Genomic DNA, 17,418 nt, shown 5'->3' with positions numbered 1-17,418 from the left:
ACTCTTTACCACATGCAGCTGCTTCATCTGTGATGCATTAAATGACCTATTTTTTTTCTCCAAATCTTACAGGACTAGACTGATTTTGAGAGATAATTAATATTTCTACAAAAATAGTCACTGTATCATACGATCTATTTGTCTATACAGAATACAAGATTCGCATGTGAAATTCCTCTGGAAGTTTGGAGCACGGATTCAAAAGGATGCAGGCCAGACAGACAAGTGGCACTTGACCATGTACCAGCAGTCACTGGATCCCAGGACAGCTACAACTGCCCTCTGCACATGGGGGTCACAAAGCCAAATCCCTAAATAACAAGTCAGTTTATCATCAAATATATTTTTTAAAAGAAGCTTTTAACTCCACAGATTCGCATATCACTGCAATTCCTGTGGAAAACTAGTTTTAAAATAAGAATCTACAGGCTTCTGTAAGGAGAGACTGAAATGCTGGCTCAGGGCACAGCTCAACAATCAGTCCAACAAACACAAGACATCTCTTCATAAGTGTCATTTCTTATCCCACATTACCCATTCCATTTTACCAGCAGAACTATCCATGAGACACACAACAGACTGGAAAGAACAACAGATACAAACAAAAAAGTGAAAGTTTCAGTAGAGGAAAAAAAGAGGGAACACACTTCATTCTTTATTGATAAGGACTCCAAAAACAGGCACACACAGCTTAACGCACAGAACACAAAGTCTGTGTATGCATTCCAAAAATACTGCTGTTATCTGCATCCAATTTTCATTTGGACAGGAGCAGTCTGTGGGCAGGGAAGAAGAGCAAGACATCATCCAAAGACTTCCCAGGACTCAACCTTCAACTACAGCTCAGTTTTGGTCCATAAATCTGATACCCCTGCTACTTTCTCAACGAAGCACATAATAGGGCTTCAGGAATGAGTCCAAATTATTTTTTAACATGCTCAATATATTCAAAGATTCCACTCCTTTTCCTTTAGGATTATAAACCATAGTTAGTTCCCATTTATATACTCCCTAGGACATGACATCACTAATTTCCTTGTATCAAATGTTCTCTTCAAATGAATTACAGGAAAAGCTGGAGAATTTGAAGCTTTGTGTTAGAGTTTCTGCATTTTGTAAATAATGCAAAACCTTCTGCCTGCCTTCAGAAATGCAATACAAAAAGGCTTGCTGGCTTTAGTGGCTGATATTCATAGACAAAGCACACCACCCAGGCATGAAGAATGGGTAAGATACTGTTGGAAATCTGTAAAAAAAGAATGCAGCATGTTATTCTCAGACTTCACATTTCCACTCAGAATTTCCATTTGTAGTCACATTTTCAAAGGCTCCTGCATTAGCTGTTACTTTAAATTTTATATCTTTACATTTTATATTTAAGGTCCTACCTATCCAAGGGGAATTAATACTCTTCAACTCCCAGGAAAAAAAACCCACAGCCTGCCTTTTACCCCAGTAGTATTACTTTTAGCACAGTTAGTAAACAGAATATTCACAATCATCATGGATATTCCAGCTAGAGAGGAGATTCAATGCCATATTTGATATTATTTTGTATGAGAAGACTATACAAAGTATTTGATTCCTATTACATTCAGGAAAAAATAGGAAATGTTTTCTTAAAGTACAGCCAAGAAACAGACTATTGTTCCTCCTGTGGTTTGGTTTTGTTCACAAATGTTTTCCCTCTAAATAATACCCATCTTCCTGTGTTTATACTAATATACCAACAAAAGCCATTCACTAAAGAGTCTGATTTTTTGGCTTCTTCTTTTTGGGAGGTGGTAGGGGTGCTTAAAGAGGAGGATGGATTGTTTTTGTGTCTGTGTGTGACTGGGCAAATGTGTGCAGAAGCGCATGCACAAGATTTTTTAAGAATAAAGATTTGGCTCCTATTATGCTGATCCAGTTTAGCTGTTACTTACATTTATACCAAATGAAGACCACTGATCATCTCATTTAACAAGCTTTCACTCAGTCTCTACCACCATTCTTGCATGAATAACACTTGCAGAAACTGTTTTATGTCACAGTTAAGGTTGCCCAGGCTTCTTAGATATGCCTGCAACATGCTCTGAATTTCTTGAATTTTAATATTGGTTTTGAGATACTTACAGAATTTCTGTAATGTTTATCCTTCAGATGCCAATAAAGTCCCACAATTGTTTTCATTTGGGGGGCTGGGCTTGGTTGGTTGTTTCGTTTTTTTTTTTTTGGTAAGTTTTTGGTGTGTTTTAATTAAAGAAAAAATAGTAATTTTAAACTTAATCCATTGAAATGTCTCCAAAAATTAATACAAAAAGGATCAGAATGGTTTTGTTTACACAGAAACAGATTTTTAGAGTTTCAAAATAAACCTTGAATCTAAGGCCCTTGATATTCAGTCATTCCTAAGTTCAACCATCTCCGCATCCTCTTTCAAACATTCTTCATCTTTCGATTTCATTTGTTCCAGCCCCTGTTAAACTACAGCCATAAAATATGAGTTTTACAATATCCTGTGTTTTATAAACCATGAAGTAACTTTTGAAAAGCCAAAAAAAATAAAACCAAAAGACACTGTGGCTAAACAACAAAGCCAAGAGACTGTTAGAGGTAAGAATATACTGTTTAAAATGTTGAAGTCATGCCCAAACAAGTTCAGAACCACCACCTTTGGCACATTCAACACAAAATCATGACAAAAATGGCCAAAACTATTTGGGAAACAATTTGCTGAAGGCATAAGGACTAATACCAAATCCTGCCTGAACACAGAAGCAGGAAGCCTGCCAGCATTCAGAGGGCCAACAGAAGATCAAGATGTAAAAACAGGTCTTCAAATAATACTTGACCACTGGAAGAAAGCTACATAAATTTGGAAGTACTTTCAGGGTGATGGCTTTCCTTCCCTGATTATTTTGTAAGAGAAACGTATTGAAAGATGTGTCTGAAACTGAAGTTTCAGTAGAAGAATTTTTAGAACAAAGTTAACAAAAAAAAAAAAAAATTCAAGAATAAAACCCTACTGTGTTACTGTCTCATTTGAACTAACACTTTCCTCTTTTCCAAGAAAGCTTCTACAAAGTTAATCTGTCACAGTACTAGAAAAACATTCCCAGCAAAATTTAAACAACCAGTCTTCTAAGCAAAAAAACGAAATAAGAACTCTTGAGAAAGTCGTCCTACCTATTAAAAACAAGGATATCTCCAGTTTACAAAACCCTAATCTCACAATTTGCTACAAGTTTGGATAACACATTGGAGGTGCTTTTCCCAATCCTGTACTTTTCATTTGAGGCCTGCAAACATAATCTATCTGTCTGGACCTCTGGTTTGACCCAATATGCTCATTCATATGATCCTGCCAATACCACATGGATTACAATTTCCAAGCGTTTATATTCTGTATAATTTGAACTAATATTCCAGACTCTCTTTTCCCCACACTAGGGCTTTTTCTCAACCTGTTCACTCTCTTACTGATCACAGCCTCCACAATCCAAAGACCAGCAATTTCATAAGTATGGAATTAAGATAGCTTGCAATACAACTTACAATAGTTTATAATCTGTCCCTCAAAAATTGATTGTAGAAATCAATGGCAAAGAACATCCATTTTCAAAACTGAATACAGAGCCTGATAAAGGAAACTCTCATGGCTTAAGAGTGAAAAACCACAAAAATACAACCTGATTGTAATTTTGGGTAATTTTATGCACATATTTTTAACTACTTTCACATACAAATGCATAAGTCTGTACGTAAAATGAACCAGGAATTGTGCAGACACACACAGTTTTTATTTATACAAACATGCAATTTTCATTTGTTGATGGCTTTTTATATATATGCCCACACAAAATCAAATTAGAAACCTGTAAGATGGGGATGTCATCAGTATTACAAATCCAATCCCGTCTGATTTTAAGTACACCAAGTGGCAACAATTACTTTCTTTTAGGAAAATGAGCTTTCTAAATTAAGGCATCTTCTAGAGAGAGTTTAGACAGCACCCTTATTTTCTAAAAAATTCATGCAGGAACTATGTATGTTAACATTATTTTCTTGCATAGCTTTGACAATCTCACCTTTTGAATATTTGCAGATGTTTATGACCACAGATGTTTATGATCCTATTGTGATCCAGCCAAGTTGTAAGTTTGATTCTTTCAACCTTTCCTATAATTTAATTTTTCTGTCCCTCTACCCCTTCATTAATTTCATGGTTCACACTGCTGGATGCTCCTACTTTAACCAAGAGTCAGGCATTAATATATTTTAAAACTACACTAAACATAAGTTACATGATAAAATAAAACACTATGATCTTCTGAAAATGGAAAAAAGAATGGCATTGATTACAGAAGAGTTCTCACTTCCTGTAAACATTTCTATCTCCCTCTCTCACATAAATATGGACTCTAAAGGAAAACCAGAAACAAGAATTTAATTAAACACCACTAGTCTGAATTTCAAATCACTGAATAAACAGATGGCCATGCTTCACAAGACTGCCAGCAGTCCATTTCAATTAGCTGGGATTCACATTAATGTAATGGCATGGAAGCTAGAAGATTTGAACCAAAGAAGCATTTATTCATATATGTGTGTGTGTGTGTGCAATAGCTATAAATAGCATAACATTAAAGTATTTACCACTATATAAAATTAGTACCAGCAAAAAAATAGGAGGCTTCTATTTAAGGCCATCATTAAACCCAGATGTCTCCTTAAAGTATATTATGATGCTTTCTGGTACGTGCACAGACTTCAAACCCAAATTAAAGGTGTTCTCCTTAGCTTTCTGACAAGCAGCTTCTAATATTGGACTGACACTTGCTAAAGATTATGGCACAAACACTGCTAACATTTAAATATTTAAATTAAATATTTAAATACAAAATGAAATCATCCCAAAAGATCTTTGACACTTCTGCATTCAGTACAACTTTGTTTTCATAAGCAGTAAAAGGGAGACTTGCTATTTCTAACATTGAACTACACAAATTTTCAACAGTGCAAGATAGACCTGAAGGGAAATCAGAAAGGTGGTGTGACTTCAAGAGCAACACAGGATATTTCTGATGCAAATGACTGACAATTAAGTAGTAGCCTGCATCCTGACATAAGCATTTATGAGAAGTGTTACAGGTAGTTTTTCTGTTTGAGACTCTTCATACAACTAAGGAGAAAAAACAAACAAATAAAAAAGTCATCAACAAAAAAAAAAAAAAAAAAGAAATGCAGTCCTTTCAACTGCTTTTATGTGAGAGTTGCCAAAAAAAAAAAAAAATGAAAAGGGAACTCCTGCGTAACTTCTCCTTAAGGCCTTAGTGTTCTACAATATTCACCCAGTATTGTGCAAGAATACAGTTATCTTTTCAAGGCCTGTTCCAAACAAGATGAAAACATCTTGGCTTACATCCTCAAATCTTACACTGCACTGTGAGATATCCTCCTATTTTCATCTTCTGCTGCTTTTTTGTTTGTTTTTTGTTTGGTTGGTTTTGGTGGTGGTGGTGGTTTGGGGTTTTTTTGTTGTTGTGGGTTTTGTTGTCATTGGTTGGTTGGTCTGGGGTGTTCTGTTCTGTTGTGGTTTTGGCTTTTCCCCCCCCTCTAATTTTTACTATTTCATTCCTCTTACATTTACTCCATCTGTTGACAAACTTGTTTTCACAACTGATATCTCCAGTGCTCAGGACACCAACTGACCAAACAGCTCTATGTGATAGCCAGCTGATAAGCATCGAATGAACAAAATACTTCAGTGCAACCAGAGCCCCTGAGATTTCCCAAGAAGAAAGCCACCCTAATTCTTACATTACTTTAATGATTTCTGAAGGAATGTTTTCCAAGATACTACTTCCAATAATTTGGTTTTGCCTATTCCTCTTTGTTTTGAAAGAAACAAAGAGTAAAGAAAAAACTGAATAAAAAATTAAGTATTCACTTAAAATAGTAACTAAATATTTTGGGGGGAAAAATACTGCTTGCAGCAGAAATGTTTGCAGCATTTTTGTATCTGAGGGAACCTCTTTGGTTAAAGGACCCTCTAATCATCTTTATTCTTTAGAGAAGACTTCCAGTCCCTGAGGCATTCTGTGTTTAACAGACTGTTAGGCTTACAGCATCACTTCTTTCCAGGAGGACAGGTCCCTTAACACATAAATAAATACAGTATATGCTTTCAGTGCAATACAAGAGCTTTTAAACAGGATAAAAATCCTGTTTGTTTTTAATGGTTGTTAAGTAAAAAAGATGAATATAAGCAACCAGAGATTAATTTATGGATTTAAAGACAGTACTGACATATACATATAAAAATAAATGGTAAATATGTAGAATGCTGGAAATAATATTTTAATTCACCATTCACAGAATTCCCTTATTTGGAATTTGTCAGCTAATTACAGAGAATGATAGCAACTTTTTGAAATATTTATAAAAGTAGTAAATACCTGAAGTACTCACAGCAGTGGAATAAGGGGTACGAGCTCCTGTATTTTCAGCCCAGCAGCCACAACCATAAAGAGCTGCCTAAGGAAAAAAGTGCATCTTTCATAAGTTTAACTATACAAGGGGTTTGGGTTGGTTCCCTTCTCTTAAAATAGACAATCAACACAACACTCAAAAAAACACCCTCTAAACCAACAAAAAGAAGAAACCCAAGATAAATAAGAAAATCCTAACAGTCAAAATTGCAATTCCAATCCATTTTGCTCCTTTACTATTCTACAGAACTAAGTGATTATCATTAACGCATCATATTCTAACCTATCTCGACATCAAAAATGAAAGCACAGATATCAAAATGCAAAAATAGTTCTAGCTGTTTCTTATTGATATGAAGTCCCTTCCACTCTGCTGTTGTAAAAAAAAAAAAAATAAATTTTAAACATTTCAAAAGAGAGCTTTTAAGGCAGTGGCAAAAATCAACCAGAAGTCCAGCTGTTTAGCAATGGAGTATGACGCTTCTGACGCATCTCAGTATTCCCTCACCTCATAACAATAAGGAGCATATATCTGATATCCTCTTTTAAAATCTTTGCCACTTCTCCCAACTCACAAGATCATTAAAAAAAAAAAAAGTTTGTTAGAACAACTTCCCTATATATTGATGAAAATCATATTTTGAAACACTCTAAGCATTTAACAGATTTTTGGTGGTATTAAGGAGGTATTTAAGCCCAGAAAATTAGCTTATCAATAGTTATGGTGAAGGATAGCTAACAGAACTTCTTACCTATCAGTGTTTTCTAACACTGATGTAGGACACCAAAACTTGCATTCCAATGCAATGATAACACCTTCAGAGTTTAATGGGAAGGGAGAACATACTTTTGCTATCACAGCCCTTGCTTCATGTCATGTCTGGTGAACTATCATTACCAAGGAAAAAGGTATAATCACCTGACCAACTCTTCCAGGATGCTTCAGTGCTAAACCTCCGCTGGAGACAGCAGCAGCAACATTTCCTTCTTGGTCAACAACAACTGCACCAACTGTATCCAATGTTCCCGAGTCATTCTCCTGTAGGAGACACAAACAGAAACAACTACTGAAACCAGCTATCTGAAGTTAAATTACACTTCTTAGCAGTGTGCAAACTAATGTGCACAAAACCAAGTGACAGGCTGATCAATAAAACAGATTGGCTATTCATGCATATGATACCAGTTGTGCTGCCAGAGAAATGATTCAGCAACTCATTCCAAAGATGCCATAGCAAAAAGCTTTCCCCAGAAGCTTCAAAACAGCAGTTTCAGAAACTCTGATCTTTAAAGATATATATAATTTGAAAAATAACCCCAAAAACTTTGATATCCTGTGTTAGACAATAAACAGAAGCCTAGAGAAGAAATCTTCCCAAAGACATTTTTTCTGCCAGACTTATCCTTGAGTTCAGCAATGTTTAGTGCCTTCCTGGTTGAAGAAAACCACCCTTTGCCCCCTCTGGGTCACTAGAAAAGCATTCTCACATTCATTGCTTATGCTCCCCTCAGAGGTCTTTCAGAATCCATTCCTGATGGAATCTCTCTGCCTGCTGTCTCACCTTGGATTTTTCTACCCTTCTCCCACTTCCTTAATACATCACATTCAGTCACTCGAGAAAGACCAGCTTTCCTTTCTCTGCCTAGGCTTGCCATAGATGCTCTTCTCTGCAAGCCCCAGGCCAAGGCACTCTCACTTCATGCCCAGTCATACACTTCTGATGAGAGACAGCATGCAGTGTACATAAAATAAAATGCATAAACAAAACTTGATACATCATCCATCACATACTCCAAAGATGAATGCTGCCCTCAAGCCTTTAGCTGATCAGTCTTTACTGTATAAAAACTTAGCTGCATAAAAAGAATGCTACCTAAACTTTGCCAAGCAAACAATATCAAAAGATAATAACCTATTGATATAAATGTGTATTTTCTGGACTAAGATTCAGAAGAAGAAAGAAATAAACCCCAGCAAACTGACACCTAATTCTTCAACCTCAAATTAATCAAGTTTTCATCATCTATTAAAATTTCCTAGGGCATATGACATGACTTGTCAAGCAGAAATCTTAGGAGTTGCTTTCCAGGTTGTAAAGTTAAAAGAAAATTAGGGAACTCTTCCTTAACATCTCCCGGGACTGCCAGCCAGAACCTAATTCAGTTGTAATTAATCCAGGTAGAACAATACTGTTCAGTAGATTGAAAAGATCTTAAGAGGCAGAGCAGAGTTCACTGGAGATGCAGACTCCCATCCATAGAGTTTTGCAAAATCAGATTGGATAAAGCTCTTCCCAAAATGAGTTTTCCTTCTCAAATCAACTATAATGTATTTTAGAAATATCATTCTTCCCTTCTGCACACAACAAACCCCTATAAATAGTCACAAGCCCCTAAGGAAGGAATTTACAATTTAGAAGACCTCTATCCAGTACTTGCTGGAAGATATCTACTCACAGGATCTCTTCCCCCCTCAACTTGAGAGTGTTCTGAAATTCCATGGAAAGTAATTACCACTAAATTTCAGTGGTGAGCATCACCACTGACAAAACACAAAATTAATCAAGATTGAAGCAATTAACATCTACAAGCTATTTATCCAACTGTGCATACAAACAGGATTTTGCATCCGACAAGTGAATTCCTCTGAAAAGAACATGACAACACATGAATCTTCTAGCACATCCCATGTTGGCCCTTTATGGAATAAGTGGAAACAGAGGAGCACAGTCATGGATTGTGCTATTTGGAAAATAATATATCAACAATTCATGTTTCGTTTTTTTTTTTTAAAGCTCAGATTTAAGGCTCTTGATGGAGCCCTTCTGTTGATTACAGCAGTATTTAACAAGATGAGAGGCAATCTTTCAAGCATCATTTTATTTATTAAACATTTTAAAACGATACTCATGAATTCATCTAAGTCAAGGGAAAATGCCACTATCCTGAAAGCACTGGGACAAATTCATACAGAGCAATTTCAAGAAATGTTTTCCTTTAGGGCAACTGACAGCACAGCATGACATACTCTACTCTCACATCGTTCTAATCTTGATGGAGTATGCACGACTGTGCCAACATTCACATCGGAAAAGGAGCGGTTACAGTCTAGTCACACAAAGCTCCATGCCTTTGTATGTCTAGTCATACAAAGCTCCATTTCCAGTTTAATGGTTGGTATGTAAAAAAGGAACAGGCTTGCAGTTCCAAAGACTATTTATCAATTAAAGCTTAACTTTGATGAGAGCATTAACGTTTAATTCCTCCAGTATGTATATGGCTTTCAAATAATTATTTTTACAACTTTTATGAGAGCTCATCTTTGACAGTATGAGTTTCGGGATGACAGATGATGTGCTTCATCCTTGGCAAATGTCTCTTTTTCTAATAGCTTGGAGATAATTGTTCTGCTCGTCTTTCATTTTGAAAAACTAAACTTCCTGTAAGGCTGCAATTATCTTAGATTCTGTGGATAACACAAGCAGTCCACATTGTTAACTTGGTTTGGTTTTCATCCACCCTTCACAGGACAGGATGTGCCCAAAACGATGACAAAACTGGAGTGTTATGTTACTGGATTACTTACCAGCAAGTAGAGCTCTATTTGATCACCTCCTTTACCTACCATCACTGGCCTTTGGGGTCTCCCACAAGTGCTGCACATGACTCTGGAGCCCTTGAAATTTCAAATTGCAGGTTGGTAAGCTCATGCATTGGCCTACGTTTCAAGCATTGACTTGCCCCTTATTACATGAACATCAGTACTATGCAGAGAACCCTCCTCCCTCAGTTATATTTTAACACCCCTAGTTTCACAAGGAAGTACTTGAAGTTCTGAAAGCAGAAAAAGTTCCAAAACTGATAAGTAACTTCTTCCCCCTCTATTCTTACTTTGTCGCATGACTTCTCCTTGAAAATAGAAGAATTTCCCTGGTAGGGAAGACTTATTATCCAAGAACACCAAAGAAAATATCTACTTAATCACTGGCTTGCATTTGCACAGACTACAGAGAAAAAAAAAAAAAAAAATTTTTTTTGCCAATTTTCTGCAACTGATACACTATTTATATCAAAATATGGAACTACATAAAGCAGCGTTCAGTCATCTTACCAAAGCAAAGAGAAATGGTCAATCCAAAAGCCCACAGGCCCCAAATAAAGCACAGACATCTGATTTAATGAGCTATACGTCGATACTCAACAGTAAACAAACAAAAAAATCCCTGTAATGGGTCATAATAGCTCTAGATCCAAACTAAGAGTTAGTGGAACAGAGGGAATTCTAATAATTTTGTAGTACAAGTAATACGGGCCAGGTCAATGCCAGATGCATGCACAAATGCACGTTTACCTACCTGACATTTCAAATTTCACCAATTCCAGCTCCACAATGCAGTGTGCTCAGGAAACATTAAAAAGTGGGAAACAGTGACAGAGATCTCAAGCTAAAGAAAACATTTCAAGTAAATAATTATCTCTGTGCTTACACATGGCATATTGCCAGTTCAAAATGACCAAACTATTTTTCACAGCACAAACAAGATAAAAAAGTGACAGTCTGCTTTCCAAATAGCAAGACAGAAAGCTTTAATTGCACTAACATTAAGATGCTCAAGGAGAAGTGATTTCTGACACTACATTAGTCTCATCATATATGACATGAATTACGAGCAACCAGCTGTAAGGTTAGGATGACAACAAAATTCTAGAACAGGAACTAACCTTTTCATGTGATTGTCGTCTTTTCTTTAGTTGAATGAGATCTGTTTCCACCTTTTCAGCCAGCTCCAGCTTCCTTTTGTTCCTCTTAAAAGCTGCTAAACTAAACCCTATAAAAATAGTTCAAAGGCATTTAACTAAGTATAATTTACTTTATTTAAACAAATATTGGTAAGTTGACATTTTGGCATTCTCATCCATCCCATTTTTACTGATGCTAAAAGCATCGATTAAAAAAAAAAAAAAAAAGCTAAAAACTAAGTCTGTGTTTCAGTACAAGATTTTTACATCTTTCCCCAAGTGAAGAAGTTTTACTATTTTTTCAGTGTTGGGTGATGGGCAAAATACCTAGTAGAAAGAAGTTGCTGAACACATGGCAGCTACATTGGACTAAATATCTTTCTGCTTGGCTAAGAAGCAGCACTGCACAGAAGAGAACAGACTAAATAGCTTGTGTTAAAATTACTGGGTTTGCCTGCTGACAAGTAGATACCATGTGAGCTGCTTCTGATATCGGTAAAATTGGACTACTATTTTACTACCTTAACTGCATGACTGTATGTTTACCCATATATATATATATGACCCATCTATTTAAAGCCATAGAATAACCTAAAAATATTTTTATGGTCTATAATGCAACACAATCCAAAAGACCATCTAGGTCCTGAGAAGACAAACACGTATTTTCCACATCTGAAATTCCACATTCAGTAAGGAAGTGTTCTCTGAAGTGGAGTAAAAAATAATAATCTGTTATGCCTAAGAGACCAAAATGACATCTTCCCATTTTAGAAGTTTCAAGGGGAAAAAGAAAAAAAAGGAAAAAAAAAAAAGGGCAGATATTGACATATTTATATTACTTTAGGCTTAATATTACCCACAGATGGTTTTAACATTCTCTTCAGCACGTAGAGGAAAGAAGAGGGGGAAAAAAAGTTTTTGTCACTTGTTAATCATGCAAAATGAAGCTATTAGGACAGCAGAGGTATACACAAGTTAATTCACAAATTCAGTGGAAGTAAAAAAGCACAGGTTTCATTTCTAATCTATAAGCCTTAAAAAAGGACACTGTAAACGACATTCTGAATATAGCTACAGGACTATTATTCAGAATACTGGAACACATGAATAAAGTCAATATTGCAGAGCCAACAGAACACAAAGCTTTCATTTACAGTTCCCACAAAGAACACAGACAGCGAGCATTTTACTTCTTTAAAACTTCCCCACGCAGGTGCCAAAAATCACCTAGTGAACTCTCCTTCAAACCTGTTTTCAAGCACATAAAATTGGACCTTCAACTACCACAGTTATTCAAGTATATAAGCTAAAAGTAATGAGAAAGCTGGCATTTCTCTCCAAAAGCATAATGAATACCAGTTTCTTAAAACTGTAAACACACATTAATCTGCCATCACCAAGAAAGGAACAGAAATGAGGTCCAAGATGTAAAAAACACTTTACCAGGGGGATCAAGCAAAGAATCATTTCAGTCTAGTACTAATTTCAGTCTAGTACTAATTAGGAAGGGGGAGGAACAAACAGAAAAACCTCAGATGGATAAAGACTTTGTTAAATATGACTGCCCCAAAATGAAAAAAGTCAGCACATTGTTTTTAATAGAATTTTAAAGCAAGAGAAATTTTAAGTAGACATAGCTACAATAAATACAGCACATACCCAGGGACAGAGCCACAATATGGGTGGATGAGTAAGAATGGTGGCTGGCCTTGGTACTCAGGAAGAGTAAGTATTACATGGGGATAAACATGCCTAAGTCTAAACTTGCTATTGTCTCCTGCCAATTCAGATAAAAGCTCTGTACCTAGAGAGGGAAGACAAATATGAGGGTGCAGGAGCTCATACATGAAAACCAGAACACAAGTTTTCCTTGTACTCAGGAATCTAATGCTAGTGGTGCCCTGAAACCTTCTGCAATATTTGTATGTTCAGCAGTTCAAATATATGCACAAAGATCACATCAAAACTATAGGGCACGTGGGCTAGCCCCAACCTGTGCCAGTTACACAGACTGCTGCTATATGGCTTCTCAGCAGCAATCCAACTCCAACTATACCTGGGTTCCTACTTATCTTGCCATTTTTTCCACAACACATGAAATGGACTAAGTTTAAGAGAGATGTTTCATTCGCTGAAGGCCTCGGTTTCTAGCTAAGCCATCCAATAATTTTCACGTTTTACTTTGTGCTTGAAGTTTCAGTTTGTCTTTCCAAAACAAGAAAAACACTGAAGATTTGCTTTGAGGGATCTAACTGCACAGAGTAACTTATCTGCGTTGTTAATTCAACGTAGTATTAGTAAGCTAGGAAATACAGGACAGAAAAGTCGTTACTGACACAGTAGTATACATTTTACTAGGTAGAAAGAAAGACTGAATTAGGCTAGCAGCATACTATCATGTCCACATTTATAGAATGGATAACTCTACCCTCCAATAGCAGTAATTTTGGCTAACAAAAATCTATGCTTAGTCCCCAGGCGTCACAAATATTTCCAGCTGCTGCGTGCCTCACCTGACTTTCCACTGTATGCTGGGGTAAAGGCTTGCAATGCACTCTCTCTCTATTGCTTTTCTTGCTTTGCTAGTATTGTATGTGGGACAAGTGGTACAGTGCATCAAGGACTTCTTTATCAGATGATCAGTTATCCAGAGATGCTGTAGCATGCATTTTTAAACATCTCAAACAGACAGATGAAGAAAGTTTACTAGTAATGTGGAATGATGTAGGTTGGAAGGGTTCTGAGGGGTTGTGTAGTCCAATCTCCCAGAAAAACCAAGTCAAATTTATAAGGGCTGCATAGGTACCTGTCAAGTTTGGGATACCTTTGAGGATGGAGATTTCACAACACTCCTTTAGGCCCCTATTCCAATACCTGACCAACTTCATTAAAAAAAAAAAATTAAAAATTAGTTAAAATCTTGCATGGTCCAATTTACGTTAGTGAGTTCTCTCAACCTATCCCCATGCATCAGACATGACCCTACCCAAGTAGTTCAACACTTAAATGTACAAACAGAACAGTCTAGGTTAAGGAAGCTATCATGTTTCTCTATTAAAATAGACAAACTTCTCCAGCTTCCTCCATCCTAGTATCCACAAAACTTAATCATCAGCTCCTATCGTAACAGATATGTTTTTCACATTGGAAACGTCATACTGTTACACTACAAAGGTATTAGTGCCACTCATGGCTCTGTACTTCCAGGGGACTAGAGCATCTCTCTTATAAGGAAAGACTGAGAGACCTGGGGCTGTTTAGTGTGGAGAAGAGAAGCCTGAGAGGGCACCTTACCAATGTCTACAAATATCTGAAGGGTGGCTGACAGGACAATGGAGCCAGTCTCTTTTCAATGATATCCAGTGACAGGAGGAATGTAACAGACATAAATGCAGTCACAGGAAATTCCATTTCAATGTGATAAAACCTTCCTTACTGAGGGTAACTGAGCACTGAAACAGACTGCCCAGAGAGGTTGTGGAGTTGCCTGCTCTAGAGATCTTTGAAACCCACCTGGACACATTGTTGTGATACCTGCCCTAAGTGGTCCTGCTCTGCAGGGGGTTTGGACTCAATGTCTCAAAGTCCCTACCAATCCCTACCGTTCTATGATTCTATCAGAAAGACCTGAGTCATTTGTGAGGGGTGGGAAGAGGCTTATTCTGGTGAAATACTTTTTTCAGGGGTAATTTTTCAGTATCATGCATCCCATCACAAAGTTAATTATACAACAAAACCCTGTACCAATTCAGTCATCTTTCCATACTGTGAGCAAAAGAGTCTATTCATACTTCCCCTAGAGTGGACATTCTTGCACTCAGGCTACATTAAACTTCAGAAAAATTATTAGTATTAACTTTCATCTGAAAGCTGAGAATTTTATTTTAGCAAGGCCTGATGAATAATTGCCTTTATTTATGTAAGATAATAATTATTAGTGCTCCCCTTAGCAAGATAAAAGTGACCAAAGAACGCCAGCTTGTAAAATATAACTTATCAATTTATCTTTTTACCTCTGACATGGATTTAATCAATCATCTGAAAAACATGTCTTAAATCTGACCAGTTTTCCCCAAAGTAAGGGAATACAGACTAATAGCAAGTGAAAAGCTGCCTGCCCTCAGTTTATTCCTGCCTTTGCTATGTTCTGTCTACACAAAACAACTATAATGCCATTAAACTGGCTAGTACTCTGGTTGCTTTGTCTTGCTCTGCTAGTGACAATGAAACTAGAAAACACAAGTGTGCTTCAGACTGGGAAAATGAAGGGCAAAATTAAGGCTTTCTGAAAACATCCAGTAAATCTGGTCCTTGACAAATAATATATTATGGGGTTTAACTTCAATAAAACATTTCATGAACTAAAAAAAAACCAAAATTAATCCAGGATTCAAATGTACTTTGTTAATGATGCATAAACAACATAGAAAAAGAACCCACTGAAAAATTATTTTGAAAGTAAGTGCTATAAACAGCAGGAAACCCCTACAGATGAAGTTCATAACTCACATTAAATCTAAAACAAAAACTCAACTTTGTGATGTAAGGATGCTAAGAAATTTCATTTGTCCTAAATTACAGTACAAAAAACACTCTCACCTTCTCCAACAAGACAGCTTATTCCAAGGTTGAGAAGAAGAAAAGGACACAGTGTTGAAGACAGGCATGACTTCCTACAACAAATGCAATATATAGCTACATCAGCCTGATGTGCCTAGGCCAAGAAGAAATGGAAGCAAGAGACGTAGATCTTATTGGCTGGGGAGGGGAAGAAACTAAAAAAAAAAAAAAAAAAAAAAAAAAAAAAAAGGGCAGTAAAGGAGTAAATGACATCTTAGTTTGAAAAATTTTTGTATCACAGCCACAGAGGTATTACTGTTGGAATCTATGGAAAGGTATTTAGTACATCATCCTTGGATTTTGCTCAAGAATGTAAAAGTTTACATTAAAATCAAACATGTGCTTTCAGATAAAAGTCCCTGACAATTACTACCCTACAAAGTAAACAGCACATATGCTCAAACTAACTTGTAAAGGAATTGAGTCTCAGGACTCACAGAGGACAACCAGCATATACATGCTTTACTGTTCATGTATATACTGTTGTAATTAAAACTACTTCAGAGATTCTAGGAAAGGTGGGAAAGGAAGGGGAAAAAAAAGAAAGAAAAGAGCAAGAAAACCCCCACAGCTTTACAAAACGTTTGTCTGTTGGTATTTCTATGCCATGCTCAGGCCTCATCCAGATTAAAGACATGGAGCAACTGATAACAGCAACATATCAGAACTAGAATATTATTAAAGGCTTAGGACTCCTGTCTCACATTCACAATAGTCTCACATTTGCTCACACATCCCTGCAATGATGCATGGGCATGGGCTGTCACCTTAAGAACAAATAACCCCCAAGAACTCAAAGACTTGTCCTCCACATTCTCCCTTCAACCCTGCAAGGTACCAAGAGGACCTACCCACACATGCTCTGTAATTAAATGCACTGCATTTGGAGTCTGACTGTGCTAGACAGCAGAAGCACTAGGTGGAATACACGCTGTGGTGACAGCAGAGTTGTTGAAGTCAAGACAAGTGCATGGGTTTACTGTGGAGAAGGCACACTGGCTGAGAAAAGAGCAGGTGGAAGTAGCTCCTACTCAACCCCACTTGCCTGCTTGAGAGGTTGGGATTAGTGGATGTGGTGTCAGAACGCATGCTTCATAACATGATCTTTTTATAAGTGCAGAACAAAACTCTCACAGACATATCTTGCTCAAAGTTAAGACTGTTACAGATATTCCAATTTTCAAAAGGTACCAGTGTTACTGGGACCCCAATGAGAAATGTAATAAAGGTCTTGTGGTCCTAACGCATTAGCACAAGACTCATCTCCTGTATTATCATGGCTAGACAATAAATGCATCTTTTACAGCCTTTTTACATCACTGTCACAACAAAGAGATGAGAAAATTGTCAGCAAGCAGGTCAGTAGAAGAAAAAGAAAGATCACTGGTCTCTGAGTCTGTTTCAAAAATGTCATCTGTGTGCCACTTGTTTGTCATAAAACGTCCACATCGTTGTCTCTTGTACTAATCTTGTTGGCACTCCAGCAGTCTGATCATTCCCTTTTACCATTATAATATGTACACGTAAAAATTCAAACAAAAAGCTTGATGGTTTTATTATATAATGATAAGGTGACTAAGGA

General features: G+C 36.7%; 1 protein-coding gene across 2 annotated transcripts in view; it reads right to left on the bottom strand.

The window, feature by feature from the left end:
* TASP1 (taspase 1) overlaps positions 1-17,418 on the bottom strand; it is a 77,784-nt gene that overhangs the window by 36,770 nt on the left and 23,596 nt on the right. Inside the window, exons 7-9 of one of the 2 annotated variants that reach the window (XM_054383656.1) lie at positions 11,196-11,302; positions 7,393-7,512; positions 6,441-6,519 (exon numbers count right to left, since the gene is read on the bottom strand). In XM_054383656.1, the coding sequence (XP_054239631.1) occupies positions 6,441-6,519; positions 7,393-7,512; positions 11,196-11,302 (306 nt within the window). The remainder of the gene's footprint in view (positions 1-6,440; positions 6,520-7,392; positions 7,513-11,195; positions 11,303-17,418) is intronic. The other variant, XM_054383657.1, reaches the window with a different exon arrangement.

Source organism: Indicator indicator, chromosome 9 (assembly GCF_027791375.1).
Source record: "Indicator indicator isolate 239-I01 chromosome 9, UM_Iind_1.1, whole genome shotgun sequence".
NCBI lineage: Eukaryota > Metazoa > Chordata > Aves > Piciformes > Indicatoridae > Indicator > Indicator indicator.
Note: the sequence above shows the minus strand (reverse complement) of the source record. Positions and strands in the feature narration are given on the sequence as shown.